Here is a 21,064-nt window from a genome sequence, read left to right as displayed (position 1 = left end):
AAATAACCAAAGGAGCATAGCATTTGTAAAAAGGTCTGGGTAATTCAATATTTGTCGTTAATTATAAATAAATAAAATATAATAAAAAAATTACATTTTAGATCATTTTTAATTATCTTTCCTAAACAGTTAATCATGACCAGCACAATTCTTCACCGACAGTGTGTGAAAGAATAAAGAAATGGTACGGCAATATTCCATAAAAATAAAAAAATAAATATAAGTTGGGTGATTATTACACAGCTCGCCACGTAGGCACGTAGTTAGGCGATAATCATAAATTAAAGAAACCATTAATAGAAAGGCGCGGCCGGTTTAATGAATTGTCATTCCCCAATCTAATACAGTTACGAATATTTATTATTTTATTTATTTCCTTTTTAGTAATTTATTTACTCGCCTCCCTCGAATTTCACTTCCATTCTTTGCCTTGCCCCAACAAAGCGGCAACAGAATACACACACACACACACACACTCATCACAATTTTGAGATTGTTTTCACCTTCGCAATTGAAAACTCACCACACTTCTGCATTTTGGTGCTGCTTTGTCACTGACTGAATCAGCTCCCTTTTTTCTCATATATGCGTATATATACATCGCTCTGCCTACGATTCTCTCTCCTGGGCAGCGGCTTTGCCAAGGCGGACACGATCTCCGCCATCGCAATATAAAAAAACAGGTCTGCGATTCTCTCCTTGGTAGGGCACGCATGTTGTCGCTATTATGAATTTGTGCGTGGATTTCTGTATTGTGTATTCGCGCTAGCTCCGATTTGAATTTTTTTTTTGTTTCAATTCTATGAAATCTGTGTTTTTTACCTAAAATTGTTTCAGCTCCATGCAATTGTTGCGGTAACTGCCTTTTATGATTGGGATTTTGGTTTGAGTTTTAGTGATCTGGTGCTCCATTGTTTTATTTGGTCTTAATTTTGTTGTATAGTTGTAAATTTAATAACTTGTTTTTATTTAGTTCGTCTGTTATTGGATTTTAGGTTGTTTTCAATTTACTACTTTGTTGTTTGATTAGTTCCTGTGATTTTGGAGATGATGTACTACTCTTTTACTTCAAATTTGGGGTTACCTTCGAAATCCGCAAGTACATAGATATGCTGTATTATTTGTTTACTTATGATTTGCCTTAAATTTGAAGGTTCGGATGTCGCATTTCTGACTTCCTAGCGCTTTTCTTAGTTCTTTGTGCGTGGATAACTATATTTATGCGAACACTCCTCTAATTTAGGAATTATGCGAGAAGGAATAAAAATGTAATACTATATACAGTATTTTTTTGTAATGTGCTAGTTTATTGATTAGTTGTTTATGCAGTCCTCTTTTGATTTTTATGGTGAACAGTATCAAATAAATGATTCCAACTTACTGATTTGTTATTTTTTCTGGTAAAGGAGGTTTCAAATTCAACAGCTTTTCTCATAAACATTGAAGCACCTTCAGTGGATTTCAGTCAAAGTAGATGTTGGTCCTTCTTTGAACCTTCGCTGCACAATACAAAAGGAATCAGCTATCTTCACATTATTATTTAATCCTCTGGATAGTTGAATCCATCAGAATATAGACAACCAACCAAGGGTGATGAGAATTTCTCACTGGATTTCATGATCATAAGTTTTTGCAATGGGGTACTTAAGTTTGGAGAAGAAGTGGGTGTTCCCTCTTGTTATAAGTTCATTAGTATGTGTTTTCCTCCTGGCAACCTCCTTTAATATGGGCCTTGTGTCCTCATTGCACACCATCAATTCTATCTTTTCAAAATTCCCTTCTCGTCTCACCAATGGCTCTAGCTTTGTTGAGTCAAAAATGAATCAAGCTCCGCCTCTTGCTCCTCCTCCTCTTCCAAAATTTGCTTATTTGATTTCTGGATCAAAAGGTGATGTAGACAAACTTTGGAGGACTCTTCATGCTTTGTATCATCCATGGAACTATTACATTGTTCATTTGGATCTTGAGTCGCCCATAGAGGAGAGATGGGAACTCACATCTCGCGTGGCAAACCACACACTTTTTACGGAGGTTGGGAATGTTATTGTAAATAACAGATCAAATATGGTCACTTATAGGGGTCCCACGATGGTCGCAAATACTCTTCACGCATGTGCCATTCTTCTAAAGAAATATAAAGATTGGGATTGGTTTATAAACCTTAGTGCTTCAGATTATCCTTTGGTGACTCAGGATGGTGAGTTTATCTTTTCTTTTATCCCCAGTTTCATTGCTAGGCATTTGTGAATTTGTGAGTTCACATACCTGGACAGTATATATTCATGCACATGATGATTTCCTCTTGCAGATCTTCTTGATACATTCGCTGATTTGAAAAGAGATCTCAATTTTGTAGAACACACTAGCGACTTAGGCTGGAAAGCGTAAGTTCTATTGTGCACTTATTTGGGCTTATCTTTTATTGGTCAGAAAAGACTGCTTGAGTCTAATCCTGCTTATTTGGTTTTCTTACAGTACTCAAAGGGCAATGCCATTGATTATAGATCCTGGACTTTATCAGACAACCAAATCTGACATATTTGCTGTTGGACCCAAAAGAAATTTACCAACAGCATTCAAATTGTTTACTGGTTAGTTTGTTCACCATCATTATATCAACTCAAATTTGATGGTGCTCAGTGGTCCTTTGTCCTCCTCATCTTCATTGGCTTTCTTGACACACTGTCTTTTTTTGGGTCCATTCTGAATGTTGTGAAATACTAGTAACATATTGTAGGAAATAATTTAACAGTCTACTCTTTCTAAAATTAGTTTTGCATAACTATCACCTAACTGACTTCTTGAGGGACATTCTCTTGTAGCAGCAAATATGATAGGCTAATCATGTAAGCAGCAGCAGAACATCTTGTCAATTTGCTTGTTTGCAGCCTATCTGTTAAAGTTATTGATGTCTGGATTTGCAACTATTTCCACCCTGCTACTGTTTTTGGTTGCTGAAAGAAAATCAAATCTTTTTTGTTTTTATTTTTCTGAATGCCTTCTGATCATGCACATAATACTCCCTCCATCCCATAAAAATATAGACATTTGGGTTGGCACGGTTTTTAATGCATAATTGGTAAAGTAAGAAAGAGATAGAAAGAAAAAGTTATTGGAGTATGTTAGTGAAGAATGGGGCCCGCCTCATTAGAGAGAGAGAAATTACCGAAAATAGAAGTGGACTATTTTTATGGGACGGGCCAAAATGGAAAAAGTCTCTATTTTTATGGGAGGGAGGGAGTATAATATTTTATGCTCTTCTGCTTCATATGAAGTTTTTATTCTAATAGTCTCTTTGGTTTGGAGAAGGTTATTGGTACTAAGCAGGGCTTGTGATTTAAAAAGGGGGCTCCCCCAAAACCTCCCAGAATTTCTAAATCTCATGTATATACTTGAAAAGAATTAGATTTTCCTAGTTTCTTTTCCCCCAACGTGAAGTTTGCTTGGGCGAACGAGGGGATTTCTTGTCTTGAGATAGTCAACACAACTACATTCTACCATCAGAGATACTATCATTAATGATTAGCAATACAATTTTCAGGTTCAGCTTGGATGATCTTATCACGTGAGTTTGTGGAGTACTGCATATGGGGCTGGGATAATCTCCCAAGAACCCTACTGATGTACTACTCAAACTTTGTTTCCTCCCCGGAAGGCTATTTCCAAACCGTCATCTGCAATGCTCCACAGTTTGTGCCGACTGTTGTCAACCACGACATGCACTATATATCCTGGGATAACCCTCCACAACAGCATCCCCACATGCTATCCGTCAATGACACAGCACAGATGATTGCAAGCTATGCTCCATTTGCACGTAAGTTCAGAATGGACGATCCGGTGTTGGATCAGATTGACATCCATTTACTCGGGAGGAAAAAGAGAGGCTTCACGCCCGGTGGCTGGTGTGGAGGCAAACCTCGTTGCTCGAGGGTGGGGAACCGGAACAGGCTCAGGCCGAGTCCCGGTGCTCAAAGGCTGCAACGCCTCTTCGGTAATATAGTATTTTCAGAAAATTTTACCAAAGCTCAATGTTTCTAGATTACCCCCTTCCATTGCTACACGAAGTGGGGAAGAAGGCGGGAGAAATCGACGAGAGGCGAGAGTTTACGTGTCATAAATCATTAGGCATTTCCACAAGCACCAATAATGAACTAGATATAGTGCATATATATAAAAAGAGAATTGCTTCTTTCGGCCTTGTAATTTTAGGTCCCTTTTTCCACATATATACTGTTATAAAGTCATAATTCGTACTCACTGGTTGCTGCACTCGGCAAGTTTATTTTTTAATTTATTTTTTTGAATTGTTTTTTTTTTTAATTCCCTTGAAATGCAATGTGTTTTCTCTTTTTTGTCCCTTTTTAACTGCTGAATAAGTGAGAAAAACTAACGTTATATTTCACCATATATTGATTGCCAAGAGCTGCAATAGAAATACATGATTAGTTTGGAAGATGAAGAATCAAGAGTTTATAAAAGGGTCGAAATCTGTACAAAAATATATCAACAATAATAACCCCATTTTACACCTCTTTCTTCACTTCACCTCTTTATCTACAATATACTTTTCCAAAACATGAATCGCATTGTCAAGGCAACGTATATGTATATATAATATATATATCTCACTACAAAGCTAAGGCAAAAAAATTTGTTTAATCCAACGAATATTCTACTTGGACTATTTTGCACTAAGGAAATCAAGCCATCTCCAATAGCTTAATGTTTCCCATGGAGTTTGCAGCTACTAAGGTGGAGGACTGGCCGCGCCAACACACGGATGAGATGAACTGTGCCGTGTCATCCACTTCATCGCCTGAGAGTGGATCCGTGCTGTTGAATTTGAACGACAATGCAGGCATCGGGAGGGCCTTGTGGTAGACAAAAACCTAAGCAACAATCAGACAAAATAAATGAAGACTTTTGTACTGGTTGAATCTCGGAGGCTCTTATCAACATTTTTACCAGCCAACCCAATATTGCATCAAGAAAACCTCAAGGACTTCAAGAATGAATAGATAAAGACATATGTTATGATGAATAGATAGTTGAAATTAACATCATCAGCGTAGCCATCCAATCTCATTTTTCACAATAGATGTCTGTAGATATTACAAAGAATAAATCACTCAAAAAGCTTCCAGAATAAGTTTATTCAAGGCGAGGCGAAAGAGTGTTTATATTTAGTGTCTACGTTTTGAATATTACAGTAAGTTAAGGTTCTCAGCTCCTTTTCTATATCGTACTTATTTTGATATTACTGAATGACAAAGAGATTGATCATTGATCACGACCGAAAAATTGGACTTCAATGGTAGGCCGGGAGTTATGCCTACTTTCTAGTCTGTAGTCACCTCCTTAGACTAGGATAAGCTGGAGGCATTATCCTTTTAACGGCCCCCTTTAAGTTACGCTCAGGGGCATCGAATTCAAGAAATAGCCATCAGAAATACTATCAAGATGTGCATCAGAGGCAATATAGTTTGAGCTCTAAAACAACTTAAAGTGTCACGAAGCAAAAATTCCAATGGATATATTACATATAAACACGGGGAATACTGCACAAGATTAGCAAATACTTATGTGGTAAAAATAAATACCTCGTTTGTTTCTGAGCCAGTTGCAATATAACCATCTGCTACAGACAAGCCAACGAAATTCTGCAACGAAATGATACACTATCAGTATTTTATGTTTACACGTGTTTGTACATTTGGACGTTTCATGGGAAAAAAATGGACACAAAGAAAGCAACTAAAAATCAATAGCTCAACAACAACACTTTACATGCAAGTCACAAATATATCTAGATGTCACAACGACACCAAATGCGAAAGATGGAAGATACCTTTACATTCAGATGGCCTGTGAATGACTGCAAGGGACAATCAAGAACTCTTGACGTACACATCGACAGATCCCAGAGCTTTAGAGTGTTATCCGTGGAGGCTGACACAAGAGTTGTTGAATCAATGAACTTCACGTAGCTCACTGTCTTTTTGTGCCCAACAAGAGTACATAGAGGCATTTTGGAGGAGCGAAGATCATAGTAGTATATCTTATGATCTGCCGAACCAAATGCAAGAGTACGACCTGAATCTGTGGGGAATTGAACACAGCAGACATTGGCCTTCGTCTTAATGGTATCAACACTTACTCCCTGCAGTAGCAGCCCATGTAAGAAAAACAACTTATTACACATCCAGAATCAAATCCACAAGCAACGATAACTAGGTGCTTTAGTACGTTTAGTTTCAAAGCTGACATCCACCAAGTGCAAAAGTAGAATTGCCTGATTGATGTTCCAGAGCTTAACAGAACCATCGTCGCTACCGCTGGCCAGCATTGTTGGATCTGCCACTGAGAAATCAACAGACCACACACGCCGTTCATGTTCTCTCATTTCCATGAAAGTCTGACTCCTGGTGACATCCCATACCTGTTAAATATACCAAGCAAAACAGTGATGATCGGATAATGAGAGCATGTGTATAATAAGCATATTTTGGGCTTAGAGATGTCAGTTTACCTGTACCACACCTTCAAAGTTACTTGAAGCAATCTGGCCTTTAATGTAGCTATTCCAACATATGCTGCTAAGCTTTGATCTACTTGCCATTTCAACAACTGGATAATGAATATCACGATCTTCGTTCAAGATTGAATTGTACTCAAAAACTTTGATTTTCTTATTTACACCAGCACTTGCGAAAAACTCCCCATCACGGTCAAAACTAAGGGAGCATACCAGATTTGATGAATTTAAGAGATCTCCTTGCTTTAAATCTGCCTTAACTTTTAGCTTGCTAAATGAAAGATATTTACACAATCCTTCTAGGAATGTATTTATCCATCCATTTGGCTTTTGCTCAATGTTTCGATCTCTTGACGATGGGTTACTGATGGAACTTCTTTCAGTTGCTACATTAGACCCCCCTCTACCATCACTACTAACTTGAGAATGTCTTGCCAATGACCGAGACGCTGTTTTCATAGATCTACGTCTGGTTAGAAAGTAAGCTGATTCCAATTTCCGGAAATTCTTCATCAGCCGAGAACTTTTGGAGAGAAAGCTTCCATGAGTCTCTGGTTTCTGATGTATATCTGCATGCTCTTCTGACTCATCGGGGGCACTCGTATCAAGGCCCTGCCTGATTCTCTTTCTTGATCCTGAGCTACCAGAATCATCATCATCTGCATTGTTCATTAAATTGGGACCCGACCCTGAACCCTTACCAAAATCTATGCTCAGTCCACCTTTCATCCTGAGAGAAGTATGCAGCTTCGTGACTTCTTCTATGTCGGAGGATATAAGTGATATTGTTTCATTCAAGTTATCAGCTGCTTCTTGCTTCATCTGTTGCAGTATCAAGAGAAATTCCAGCAATAGCTCCTGCTCTTCTATCATTTCTCGAAGGTCTATGGCAGCTTCACGTTCTTTTATCTCATTCCTAGGTTCGCTCAAGAACTCACTTTGCAACAGTTCGCTATGCATATCATGAAAGAAAATTAAGACTTGGTAAAGAATTAGGAACAAGAGAAGATATTAGCAAGCATGAAGAAATCATAGTGAATTGGTAGGAATTGAATGAAAAATATCATGGCAGTAAATACATAATCCACCTGCATTCCATTCCACGGGAGTGAAGGCAGTGGTCATTGGGTGGTGAATTGCACATCAATATTTACAAAGTTTGACGCGAGAGCTTTCTCATATTTCACAAAGAATAATTTTCCAGCAGTTTAAAAGTGACATGACAAATTCGCGAATTTCACGGTGCATACAAGATAGAGTTCAACACAACACAACAACAGACAACTGAGCAGAAATGCTATATTATCTGAGACTTCAGCAATCAATACACATGATATTTACAAACACACACCTCATTTTAGGCCGACTACTTGCCTCCGGATGCAGCAACCACAAGCAAAACGAAGCTTCTTTAGGCCACTTAAGAAGCAGCTGTGGAGGGAGGACACGGTGTCTCAGGCTTGCCATAGTCGAGCTTTTCTCTTCCAGGGAATCAAACGTGCAAAACAACTGCTCATATATGCACATATACATATCAGTAAGCTTCTCGAAAACTGCATTTAACTGAACACACAAGCTAATTCTAACTCACACTACATTCATCGAAGAAAACTCCGACTGACCTCAAATAGTAAGACACCAAGCTGATATATATCTGAAGCACATGAAGTTGGATCACCCGAAACCTCTTCTGGTGTGGTGTACCAATTGGACTCCATCAGCAGTATCTGCTTCATCGGGAAAGACTGCTTCTTATCCCCCACTGTTCGCTCATTGGCAGCCCCATCCGAACCATGCACAGCCTGACCTGAACTTGACTGCAAACAGCTGCTCTCGGAGTTAATCTGTGAGGCCGGATTCCTAGCAAGACGAGCATACTGGCTCCTAGAGTGCTGCGACTCAGGAAGCACAACCGAGGGCGAACCCTTGAACTCAGCCATTTGGCTGCTTGATCCATACTCGGGGGAATCCGAGCCAGAGTCCGAGCAAGAGGCAGACTCAATGAACGACACCTGGTTGTATGAGGACATAACAAAACACGAAGGCCTAACATTGTGAAGTACAATCCCTTGAGAATGAGCCAAGTTCACCACATCTACAATCTGAGAGAATATATGCAGGCACTCAAGGGCATCCACAGCCCTTTCCGGGTCATCCAACCACTTTCTCAAACTCACATAGTTGCACGCAACTGCCCCGCCCTCAGACCCGGGTAGGAGACCCCCATGGCTAGTGACATGAGCCCAAGGCCTCCCTTTCCTTACAGAATCATGGCTACTATTATCTCCTGAAAATCTGACAGCACCTCCCCTCAAAATTCTTGAATTTCTAACCAAGAATGAAGAATTCAAACCCCTAGAACTATCAGACCTCTCCCAACCAGACTCGGATGAGCCCTCCATAACTATCCACCTCTCACTATTAGTATGCTTACATGAATCCCATGATACAAACACAAACACAAACATAAACAACTCCACAATGACTTGATCCACAATATTTCAACAATTTCTTTTGCCATTCGGAATCAAGGAAACATCATCCCTACAAAAGAATTAGCATAAAAACCTCTCAAATTTGATCATTTGGAAAGATTCAGATCGCCAACAAAACCATACACACAATCACAGTAAACATATACCTAGAGAGAGAAATTTGAGTTAAGAAAGCGGCAAGAAGCAGTATCAGAGATTATGAGCGGTAGAAGAGAAGAGAGGGGGATGAGAGAGAGTCTAGCCCGAGCAATACAAAACAACACGAACCACACAAACTGATACTCTACTTTTTTTTTACTCACATCCCAACAAGAAAGTATGCTTTTTTCCTTGATTAAAAACACCACAGCCTCACGAAAACAAAAAAACAGGATGTCACAGATCCTCAACTGTGACGACTACAAATTCACCCCTTTTCCTTGATTAAAAACACCACAGCCTCACGAAAACGAAAAAAACAGGATGTCAAAGAACCTCAACTGTGACGACTACAAATTCACTAGGGTGCTCGATTTACAAGATTATATCCGGATTCAATTTGTAGTATGTTTGGTTTATGGAATTCAATCCCACAATTATAATAATTAGTTAAGCTGACTGACTAAAATAATCTCTCAACTCAATCTATAGTGTGTCTTATTATTATTTTATCTTGAAAACTGAACATCACCCTAATAAATTGCACTTAAATGTCATTTTTAAGCAGATTTCTGAGACAATTTATTAACAAACCCCTAAAGAGGGAATTATTATCCACACTCCCACTTCCATTCATGTAAAACTGGCGACGTGTCTCATCCTCGTCTTCAAGCTCAAAGATTTGTCCTTTTCAAAACAAGAGCTTGTGTAGTCATGAATTGGGATAAAAAAAAATCATTTCTTTTTATTCGGGCTGCATTTTTTTATTCCGAAAATTCAAGATTTCACTCTACAAATACCTATGTCGTCGGACACAGAAATCCCTAACCATCTATATTAAATTGCAACATGCTATTAAAATATTCTCATTCATTACCTAATGCGGAATCGTTTTACCACCTTTTAACTTGATCTTAACCTATTAAAAAAATCGATCTTGCCCTTTCTGTTCTATCACAATTTTTTTTATTAAAATAATTATTTCCATTTGTAGAATTTGAACGTGAAATCCAATTACGATTCCTTTCCTAAGATTCTAGAATCGGCATGATTTTTTGTTGGATAAATTTTCCAATTCCTTTCCTTCCTTTTAAAACCACAAATTAGAATTAAACAACGGAGGAAGCTTTTATAGTGAGGGAAAAAAAATTAATAATATAACTTTCTCCGTCCATAAATAGGTTGAATTCGACACAAAATTTAATAAATGTATAATAAAAAGTGGATAAAAAAATAGAAGTACTAATCAAATGTGAATTCTATTTTTATATATTCTTTATTTTAGTTTATCACAAATTACTTATACTATTTTATTTTAAGTAAAAATTAAGATATTTATTTAATATATTCACGTTAATTAAGTGATCTTTCAGTAAACTTAAAATACTAATTTAATTATATTAAAAAATTAATTTCAAATTGATAGTATATAATAAAAAAAAGTACAAGTAACATGAGAAGGACGGAGAGATTAAATTTGAACTCTATTCGTCCCAATTAAGTTGAGTCATAATGTTTGGGCATGGAAATTAAGAAATTGTAGTGAAAAATAAGAAAGATGAATAAAGTATGAAAGATAAAGTGAGAGTAATAAAGTATGATTAATTATTAAAAAGTTACAGTAAAAATAATCATAATTAGTAAATGAACCAAAATGATAAATTTCGAAACTCCTAATTGCCAACCCAGTGTTATAGTACAAAAGTTTTGAAAAGTCACGGACTTTTTTTATGATACTACTAAATAAATATAAATGTGTTTATTCTAACTAAATGTGATAAAGATAAACTCTATCTATCCACTTAACTTGATAAAATTATTAGTACTTTGTAATATTTTGTTGTATTTTAATTATCTAGTGTAGTGGTCACAAACTACACTCGCTGGCGATGCTATAACTATTAAGACCTAAGGTGTAAAATAAAATTGTTATCATTTCTTATAAAAAAAACTTGTTAAATATTCAAACATTAAGAAATAAATAGGTTTTTCTTTCAATTTTAACACTTTAAGGGAGTAATATTTAAGTTTTTTTTACGTAAAATTCTGCAACTTTTTCGAGTTAAAGGTAGTAGAACTCTACAAGTTTCTTCTACTTGGACTAAACAAGAAAAATTCATAAAATTCAGTTACTATTGCATTAGTAAACCAAACTATCACACAATATATTAGTGCTTGAATTGGAATGTATTTATACTATAATTTCATAAAAATAAGAACTCTTTCTTTTTATGTCCGTCTTATAAAAATAGTTCTATGTGATATGTAATAAGCTCGTTTCACTTTTTTTTTCTTTTTTTTTTTCAAATAAGAGTCTCGTTTACTTAACCTAATCTCGATAAAACCACCGTCACTACCACAGAAAATTTTCTAATATAATATTTATAATTACGTATTTTCAAGTAAACGAGCATTTTTCTAACATTTTAAAATTGTGTGTGGCGATAATGCAATTTTGGAAGAGATTGCCCACCGCTTAGAGATTCCCTTTTAACTTTTCACTTGGCAAACGTGGCAATTTCAATCCTTTATCACAAATTAATTTAATTTTGTTACTCTTTCTGTTTTAAGATAATAAAGGCCCATCACTTCGACACAGATATTAACAAATATGAATAGATTTTTAATATACTCCTAAATAGAGGGAAACTAAAATAGAAAGGAAAATAAAGTAAAAGAAACAAAGAGAATAAACAGACAGAGAGATTATTTTTTACCAAAAACAAAATTCCAAAAAATATACTTTTTGTTTTTGGGTATTTTTTTTGGGCATGATATTTAAGATATTAATGTGTTTAAAGATTAAAGTGGAGAGAGTAAAATAAAAGAAAGAATTAAATAAGAGAGTGTAAAATATGAGAGAGGATAAAATTTTTACCAAAAAAAGAAAATCACTTAACTACTTTGGGACAATCCAAAAAAAAATACTGACTCATTTACCTTGGATGGAGGGAATATGATTATATTAAATTATTAATGCTAAATGGAAAGAGTACTTCTAGCCACGAAGACATTTGTATGTGAACTACATTTAGTTAATATACAGATATCTTCGTATTGAAATATACATAATATAAGTTATTAACATAGTTAGCTACCTAATAGGACCTTCTCTCCAATATAACATATCAAATCAACTCAGACTTATTGTATACTCAGCTTCTGCATTGAAGGATGATAAATTGATAATGAAATATTTTATCTATTGGAGATATTGGTCCCTAAAACTATCAATTTTGGCATAACTATGTTATTTCTTACCAATTTTAAAATTTATTATGTAGACGGCTGTGAAATATACCCAATGTGATTGATTTAATCGTGCCCAATGTGATTTTTAAAAAAAGCCACGTACATCAGTCAAATATGACGATTGACCTGCTATGTGAGATAAAACACGAAATATAAAATTTATGATATTTTAGACCAATAAAGTTTTAGACCAATTTTGTGGAAAATAGCAAATTTAGGACAAAGTTGATAGTTTTATGGACCAATATATCTATATCCATAATGACATATAGTTTAAGCAAATTATTGGGATAACATGGATAATTAATTGGATGAAGGAGATAAAATCCATATTAACACAAAACAAACAATGGAGACCAACTTGCACAAATTATGAAGAAGAATTTACACAGAAACAGAATTTATATATATGTATTCAAATTGATGCCTCCATAGTCAGAGGAATTGCATTTCCTGATAAAAAAATACAGATCGATACCACTGAGAATTCATGTTAAACTCTACTACACGTTGCCCTCCGCAACCTAACTCTAGAGCCCCTATGCAACAAGAAAAGAAAACAACAACACGCTAATCATCAACGACCCGGTTATCGCCCTGAAACGAATAGTGTGTTCATCGATAGCTGGTTCCCTTCCCCCTGCATTTTCCGCATCCTCTCCTTGTCCAGGCGTGCACGTCTCACGGCCTCTTGGATTTGACGATCGTGATCCTTCAACACCTGCTCCACTTTGCCCGAAGGGACAAGCAGCGGCCCCGAGTAGTGGATCTTGTTCCCCCTTGGCCCTTTACCCAGCTGCAATCCCATGTCAAAGTTATCAATGTCAATAAATATACATATGAAGTAGTAGAGTATCTAATATTGAACAATTTTTAGATACAAATAAATTCTTATCTTAATGATACCATAATGCATAAAATAAAAATAGACATTGCTGCAATATTATGTAGTAGTTTTACTTACAGAAACAGAGCTGTTGCTTGCTTTATCATCTTCAAGCTGCCCATTGTTCTTTAGGTCCTGCTTCGTCATCGAATGTGAACCCTCTTTAAACGAACCTGGAAACCGGGCGATGAGCTTTGGTGCTTCCTGGTGAGAGTAAGATCTATCTCTGTGCTCTTCAGACAGCATGCTCCTCCTAGCAGCTACCAGACCCGACATGACTGATAGGTCAGCCACGCCGAGATTCCTTGGAGCGTCTTCAATATTCTTTCCAACCTTCGTCCAGGCAGCCCGGTTTACCAAAGGCCCAGAATGGGACGCCCTCTTGTGGACATTTCCCTGGGGATCGTTTTTATCTTCCTCAATGGATTGTGATGGTCTTGGTGGATCGATAGGAAAACCCGAAGCCACTTCTTCGGGATGCGAACTGAACATCTCACTCCTGCTCTTGGAGTTGGGCTGACCGTGTCGTTTCTGCAACCCCACACCAGCAGTTAGAAGTCTAATCATTGCAACTCTTCCAAGCATCATCAGAGTGCGAAATTCCTTTGCATGCTAATAAAATAGTTACCTGCATAGAGGAGATCAACTCAGCATTGGCTTCAGGAGCTGGAACTGCACGAGATTCTCTCGATCCTCTCCTTTCAATGTCATACCGTTGACCTTTGCTACCAGCTGCCACTCTGCAAATTTCACCCATCGAGGTATGTTTAGGCAAACAGCAGTAGTACTGAAAAATAAGCTACCGATTTATGCAAGATTTGCACGTGATATATGCTGGGTTAAAAGTTGACCTCCTTGCTTCTTCCTCTCGTACTTTAGCGTCGAACTCTTTGCTGGGAGGATACTTAGGCAAACTCGAGGGATCACAAGGATGAGGCCTCGCTGTAAAGAACTGTGAGAAGGGTTAGCAAAATATAAAATTCCTCAATTTCCAGTAAATTTTGAGAGGAGAACGTAAGAGAACCCTCTCATATTATGCAAGGTTGTGGGGAGAAGTATATTTCAGTCTTAAATAACAATAGTAGAGAGGGTTTCTTAAATGCTTTGCCTGCTCGTCAAGCAAGAAATAAACACTAATCTTCTCATATATGGAATGGAATAAGATAAAAATCACAAGTAGAAAGCAAGTACGAACCAGGTACAGAAGCCTTTCAATCGATAGATATGAAAAAACACGATCTGAAGAAAAACAAAGGACACATATGTTGAGAATGTCTATACCTCACTCTTCAAAGCAGATGATGCGGATCCACGATCAGCAGGATCTATGGATAGCAAAATCTCCATAAGTGCTAATGCTGGTGCTGGAAAATCTTTAAATGTTTCAACAACCCGGCGCTTGTAAGGCTGCTGGGGCTTGAAAATTGTTGCATGAGGCAACTTTGATTTCCTCCAATACTCCTCCGAGGGTGATCCACAAAGTTTGAATATTTTATGCAACTGCTCAACCTACAGAAAACCAAGATTTCAGATTTAAATTCATTTTTTATATTCTTGAATTCTTTGGAAGGGAAGACGAAGAGATCTCTCTGCTTTAATTGTTTCACTTTTCAATTCAGAAACACATTCAGCAAGTAAATATATAAGAAACAAGAAATTGATAATTACATGAAAGACATATAAAGACAAATCAAAAGTCTCGAGCAGAGAGCTATCACTGATAGGGGGGAAATTTGATGACAAGGCTATGAAACCCTTTTTAAGAGAAGTAAATAATAGGAAACCTCGGTTCTTCCAGGCATTATAGGCTTGCCGGCATATAATTCTGCAAGTATGCAACCCGTGCTCCATAAATCGACGGCAGTACCGTAATAAGTTGCACCAAGCAGAAGTTCAGGTGGCCGATACCACAGGGTTACAACACGGCTGGTCAGTGGTTGACTATGATGAGGATCATACAAACTAGCCAGGCCAAAGTCGGCAATCTTGAGAATGCCCCTATTGTCGATTAACAGGTTGGAACCTTTTATGTCTCGATGAAGCACGCCACAATTATGACAGTGATCGAGTCCACGTAGAAGTTGTTTCATGTAGCATTTAACCTGAAGTAGATGGGAGAAAAAAAAATACTTGCATCATTCATTTAATCTGGAATCCCAGCTTAAAATCAGGTGCGACAATTGAATCAAACTGACAGGTATATAACTATTTTAGCTACCTGAGGTTCAGTAAACTTAAGGCCAGGGTGAGATGCAAGTCCAGCCAAATCATGCTCCATATACTCAAAAACGAGGTACAAGCTGCAAGACATTCGTGACGTAACTAGACCTTCCAATTTTATTACATTTGGATGGTTGAGCCTACGCAAAATAAGAATTTCCCTTGCCATAAAACGAACACTTTCAGGCTCCAGGTTATCAAACCTTACTTTCTTCAAAGCAACAATTTTCCCTTCATCGAGATCTCGGGCGCGGTAAACATTACTGTAAGTACCCTGACCGATCTAGAAAACGAAAGCACAAAGAATAAGGATTACCAAACTTATGATATTGATGGAAATATATTAGCATACAAATCAAACTGTATCAACACGAGAGGGATTCATCAACTCTTTCTTGAAAGAATCACAAACAGATGATGGCATCAAAGCACTTTAAACTTTTTATGAAAAAACACCTGGAATAAGGAATTAAGGACGCATGTATTAAGGTCTGTGAACTGCAGATATCCTACTTCAACTAATTGATTAGCTAAATAATCACCTATATTTTCATTACTATGAGTGATAGTGAATTCAAAAGTTCACGTGATGTGCAACTAAGAAAAACCATCACTTGTAAGAAAACTTGTACTATGAATTGGCAATTACACGTAAAAGTTAGACATCATGGACATTAAGTGATAATTTAGCCAACTTGTTCATTTGTTATCATGACGGAACTAAAAAACCAGCATCAAACCATGACTGATTGTTCAAAAATGTGATGCAAGGCATGCAATCTTAAATGGGAACTACATTTATGAAACTCATGAAACAAAACACTAAGTATCCATTTGATTTTTCTTAAACTGTTGATCACATAAGTTAGAGTTTCCGTATTCTTTATGACATTGGTTTTTACAAAAATTGTTATACCTGGTTGGCTAAAGAAGAAAAACTAATGTCTGAAGTACACATAATCTACACTAGTCAAACAATGAGAGTTCAGCGAAAAAAGGTGAAGCAGGAGCACCAACATAAGAGTATTTATAAAGATATAGTTGAATTGCCAATACAAAGGTAAAAGTGGGGAGTGGTCAATTGCTAACTACAACTAATTAAGACCATAGGATTTTAGAAAACTTGTGGTCTACAATTTGCCACGTGTAATTTTCGTTTTTATTAATTAAATCAAAAAAGATAAAAAAAACTACCAAATTAGAGTTTTGGATGAAAATGTCAATATAGTGTTTCAAAAATATCAACAAAATGCTTTGAGAATGTCAACACAATGCTTTGAGAATGTTAACACATTGCTTATATTGACATTCTACATGTATTATATTGACATATTTTATACTCCCTCCGTCTCGCACTACTCGCACCTTTTCTTTTGGGCACGGAGATTAAGGAATGAGTGATAGACAAAGTCAACAATTACGGCTGTAGGTATAAATTATTACTAAAAATGGAAAAAGTGCAAATAACTTGGGACGTCCAGAAAGGAAATAAGTGCAAGTAGTGCGGGACGGAGGGAGTATATCATGTTGACATTTGTTGTTGTACGAAAAAATTAAAAATTTTTGAATTTTTTTTCAAATTTTGACATCGGAACATATGCAAGTGAGATCTCGTTAGAATTCTTATGAAATTATCTTTAATTTGATATATGTTGTGCGAAAAAATAATTTAAATCGAGAAAGCTATATGCGTTTTAAAGTTATGAGATATTTTTCAAAAGTTAGTTACAACTAATTTGTTGTAAATTGACCTTAATACCCTTATTGACGTTTTTTGTTGATCGTATTGACATTCCGGGGCTGATGATCTAAGCCTTTTATTTGAATATCTAATGGCTATTATTTAGTTCTAGTTAGCAATTAAGTATTGAGTTAGCAATATAACACTCCCCGGTAAAAGTTAAGATACATACACACAAAACACCAAGCAAATTAGTGGCAGGGGGTAGGGTAACGGGTAATTAGGAGAAAGAATGATATTGGGTTATTTCTTCTCTGAAACCGACACAGAGGCCATGCTCTCTTTAATAAACGAGCATCGGAGCAATTAATAATGTGTCAAGAAAATAAAGGTGCTGGAGGTTGTAACGGTAAGTTGCATATGAGTTTGAGCGTGTTGCTCTTGCTACCATCATAACATTGCAAATAACCCTAGAGAAAATCTACAAAAATTTATAGAGTTAGTAGTAATCTGAAATTTTGAGATTTATTTAAGATTGGAATAGCATGGAATCAGAGCAATGTCTAATCTATTGGCAAAAATCGAAGGCATTCAGACAACCATACCAGGGGACATTCACCACTGGACTGCAGTTAATCATTTAATCGGCCTTCATTCGAGTTTCCATGAATTTAGCATCTCATATTATTTGTGACAAAATCTGTGGCAAGCTTGCTAGGCAGAGGCAAAAGTAATGACATCCCAAAGACACCATATGGATAAAAAAACACTCTAAAAGCACACAATAGCACTATCCACTACCACTGAAACAATGCCGATGAAGGAAACGATGAAAACCATACCTTATCCAGCTTTTCAAATGAATCTGCCCTCCTCGGCACCCATCCTTTAATAGCCTCACCGGCCACCGCTGCCAGCCAAGGTGGCCATCCAGCTGCGACCTGTTCCCCTTCAGTTGCTCTAGGCACTAAGCCCGCCCTCGGATGTGGCCCAGCCGAAGCATACTCGGCTTTCTCCCTCTTCCTCTCAAAACGCTCCCCCTGCAATCTAGCTGAGCCATTGATTTGTTTATCTATCAATGTGACCCTTTCCTCATTGCCACCATTATCCAACCGATCCTTCACTGAGTAACTCTCCTCCCTCCTCGACGATACAGACCTCGAGGCCAGCAGATCTGACGTTGCTTTACTCGACAACCTCTCCTCAGGGCTATCCTTGTTATCATCAAGAGCATAAGGCTTACCACAAACACAACCCATTATACGCCTCTAGCACCGCAATTCACCCCCCCAAAAAAAACCAGATTTCTTTATTTCTTCTGTTCCCCTTTTCACTTTCTCAAAAACTCCTCCTCTTCCATTGCTCAAAAGAATCAGGCATTCCCCCAAGAAAACTAATTTCAACCCGAGATTCAACCCAGCCGACAAACCCGCCGCCGCAATTCCTCAACAGAACACCCAGAAATCCCCAAGAAATTAACTTTCCACACGATAAATCTCAAGAATGCATTTTACTCAAACAAATTCGAGATTTGGGAGGAAACCGAAGGCGAATTGTACCTGAAATCAACAATGTCCCGCGAGCTGAAGTAGGTCGAGCGATTTATGGGTAGAAATGGGTGGATCTAGGGCACGGGCTGAGAGAGGGATAACAGAGGGTTATAATCCTTGAATAATTGTTTTAATTTTTAGGGAAAGTGTAAATGCAGCAGATTTATGGTTCTAACGGTTGAGCAGATTTTTTAATTGAGCTTCCTTACCTCACACCCACATAGATGAGAAGCCAACGGTGTGCTCTTCCGTTAGAGCATCTCCAGTGGGCGGATGTCCCACTCGGACATCTACTAGGACATCCCGAAAACACCTCCCGCCACGTCACTAGGACTTCCCATCCCACTGCCACGTCACTAGGACATCCCCTTCACAATCCGCCCTTCTCATCGCCCTTCCCACTAGGACTTCTCGCAATAAAAAAAATCACAAATTCACAAATAAAACAATTTACGTTTACGGAAATAAAATTTCAACACGAATGCGAACGGGAAAAATTAACAACTTCATTTAAAAAAACATACATGATTTGAAAAAAAATTACATAGTAATAAAACAAAAAAAAATACTAACATCAACGTCAACCCTTCCGCGTCCAAACCTCTTCGATAATATCGTTCTGAAGTCGAACATGGGCATCTGTTTGCCGCATGTCGGCAAATGCACGCATCCGCTCGACCTCTCCATGAGGTACCCCCATATTCACATTCGCGGTGGCCACGCCGTGACTTGGACCTGCACCCGTATCATCTTCATTGGTCCACTGAGTCAGTTCCGCACCTTCATTTTCGACAATCATGTTGTGCATTATGATACATGCGTACATGACATCGCCGATATTGGGAATATACCACTGCAGTGCAGGACCCTTGACTACCGCCCATCGACTCTGGAGCACACCAAATGCCCGCTCCACATCCTTGCGCGCTGCTTCCTGACGGCTCGCAAAGTATGACTTCTTTTGTCCGAGCGGATGCTTGATTGTCTTCACAAAGACGGGCCAGTTTGGGTATATCCCATCCGCCAAATAGTATCCCATATTGTGCTGGTTGTCGTCGGCGACGAAACTGATGGCGGGACCAACGCCATTGCACTTAGCATTGAACAGGGGCGACGACTGGAGAACGTTGATGTCGTTGTTCGACCCGGCGACTCCAAAACAAGCATGCCATATCCACAGCCGGTAGTCAGCTACAGCTTCTAGGATCATCGTGGGATGCTTGGCTTTGAAGCCAATAGTGTACATCCCCTTCCAGGCGGCGGGGCAGTTTTTCCACTCCCAATGCATACAATCTATGCTGCCCAACATCCCAGGGAACCCGTGCACCGACCCATGCATATCTACCAGACTCTGGCAGTCTTCGGGGCTCAGACTCCGAAGATACCGCTCACCGAATATCGCTCTCACGCCCGCGCAAAAATTCTGCAGACACTCGACGGCTGTCGACTCGCCAATGTGGAGGTACTCGTCGAACATGTCGGCCGCGCCTCCGTACGCCGGTTGTCTGATTGCGACAGTGCACTTCTGCAAGGGCGTGAGTCCGGGTTTGCCAGCTGCATCCTCCCTGATCCTAAAATACAGGTATCTTCTCTCTAAAGCACCCACGATGTGCAGAAACAGCGGACGATGCATCCTAAAGCGTCGCCGGAATAAGGCTTCCCCAAAACGCGGTTGCGGAGCGAAGTAGTCTGCATACAACCGAATATGTGCAGCAATGTGGTCACGGGGTACTGTAGTTCGACGATGGATCGGCCGAGGTACCGCAGCCTGCTGCCGCCGCTGCGCCCTCTGCTGTAGCAGCCTATCTATCGCACCTTTCACAGCGACCTCCAATTCATTCTCGCTATCACTGTCATTAGACATTCTAGATATACTTGAAATTAGAGATGTAGAGAGAGAAACTTGTTAACACAAGTGATGCGAATGAAATAAAATTCAACGAGCCGTATATATAGAGTTTAAAAAAAATTTAAAAAAAATTAAAAATCGGACGTCCGACCCACGCCACAATGGCGGACGTCCGCCCGCCCGTCGCGCTGACGTCCGAGGACACCCGACGTCCTCACGGGACGTCCGTATCCGACCTCCCCTGCCATAATGGAGGACGTCCCGGTCGCCCGTCGCGCACGTCCGACCGGACGTCCGCCATTGGAGATGCTCTTATATTCATTCGCCATTATTACTTCACACCTCTCTCCCTCCAACCAAGTGCTACTTCACCGCGTCTCGATCAGGTCCACTCTCCACCGATTTCTTTTTTAAGGGCATCCACGCCCTAAAGCCCGCCATATGCACCGCAACGT

At 38.5% G+C, this 21,064-nt stretch overlaps 3 protein-coding genes across 5 annotated transcripts; 1 reads left to right on the top strand and 2 right to left on the bottom strand.

The window, feature by feature from the left end:
* The first annotated feature begins 403 nt into the window (after window positions 1-403).
* On the top strand, window positions 404-4,293 carry LOC121804959 (beta-glucuronosyltransferase GlcAT14B-like). The gene is made up of 5 exons (XM_042204691.1): window positions 404-683; window positions 1,407-2,197; window positions 2,309-2,384; window positions 2,476-2,591; window positions 3,542-4,293. The coding sequence occupies exons 2-5, from the start codon at window positions 1,636-1,638 to the stop codon at window positions 4,039-4,041; spliced, it is 1,254 nt and encodes a 417-aa protein (XP_042060625.1). The 5' UTR covers window positions 404-683; window positions 1,407-1,635; the 3' UTR covers window positions 4,042-4,293.
* Window positions 4,294-4,504: 211 nt separating this feature from the next.
* Window positions 4,505-9,552, bottom strand: LOC121804957 (protein SPA1-RELATED 4-like). 2 transcript variants are annotated; one of them, XM_042204689.1, is made up of 8 exons: window positions 9,180-9,550; window positions 8,161-9,082; window positions 7,890-8,047; window positions 6,533-7,490; window positions 6,296-6,442; window positions 5,852-6,163; window positions 5,604-5,663; window positions 4,505-4,892 (listed from the first exon to the last, which is right to left on the bottom strand). In XM_042204689.1, the coding sequence occupies exons 2-8, from the start codon at window positions 9,004-9,006 to the stop codon at window positions 4,704-4,706; spliced, it is 2,670 nt and encodes an 889-aa protein (XP_042060623.1). In that variant the 5' UTR covers window positions 9,007-9,082; window positions 9,180-9,550; the 3' UTR covers window positions 4,505-4,703. The 2 variants fall into 2 exon arrangements, with proteins under 2 accessions (XP_042060623.1, XP_042060624.1); XM_042204690.1 differs by lacking the exons at window positions 4,505-4,892; window positions 5,604-5,663 and having other exon boundaries at window positions 6,016-6,163; window positions 6,250-6,442; window positions 8,161-9,552.
* A 3,254-nt stretch (window positions 9,553-12,806) lies between these two features.
* Window positions 12,807-18,949, bottom strand: LOC121804956 (probable serine/threonine-protein kinase At1g54610). Of its 2 annotated transcripts, XM_042204688.1 has the most exons (9): window positions 18,053-18,949; window positions 15,733-15,812; window positions 15,528-15,609; window positions 15,094-15,411; window positions 14,591-14,818; window positions 14,161-14,261; window positions 13,938-14,049; window positions 13,388-13,840; window positions 12,807-13,219 (listed from the first exon to the last, which is right to left on the bottom strand). In XM_042204688.1, the coding sequence occupies exons 1-9, from the start codon at window positions 18,467-18,469 to the stop codon at window positions 13,013-13,015; spliced, it is 1,998 nt and encodes a 665-aa protein (XP_042060622.1). In that variant the 5' UTR covers window positions 18,470-18,949; the 3' UTR covers window positions 12,807-13,012. The 2 variants fall into 2 exon arrangements, with proteins under 2 accessions (XP_042060622.1, XP_042060621.1); XM_042204687.1 differs by having other exon boundaries at window positions 15,528-15,812.
* Between the last annotated feature and the right edge of the window lie 2,115 nt (window positions 18,950-21,064).

The sequence above is a fragment of the Salvia splendens genome, chromosome 5 (genome assembly GCF_004379255.2).
Source record: "Salvia splendens isolate huo1 chromosome 5, SspV2, whole genome shotgun sequence".
Lineage (NCBI taxonomy): Eukaryota > Viridiplantae > Streptophyta > Magnoliopsida > Lamiales > Lamiaceae > Salvia > Salvia splendens.
This window is presented reverse-complemented; position numbering and strand designations above follow the sequence as displayed.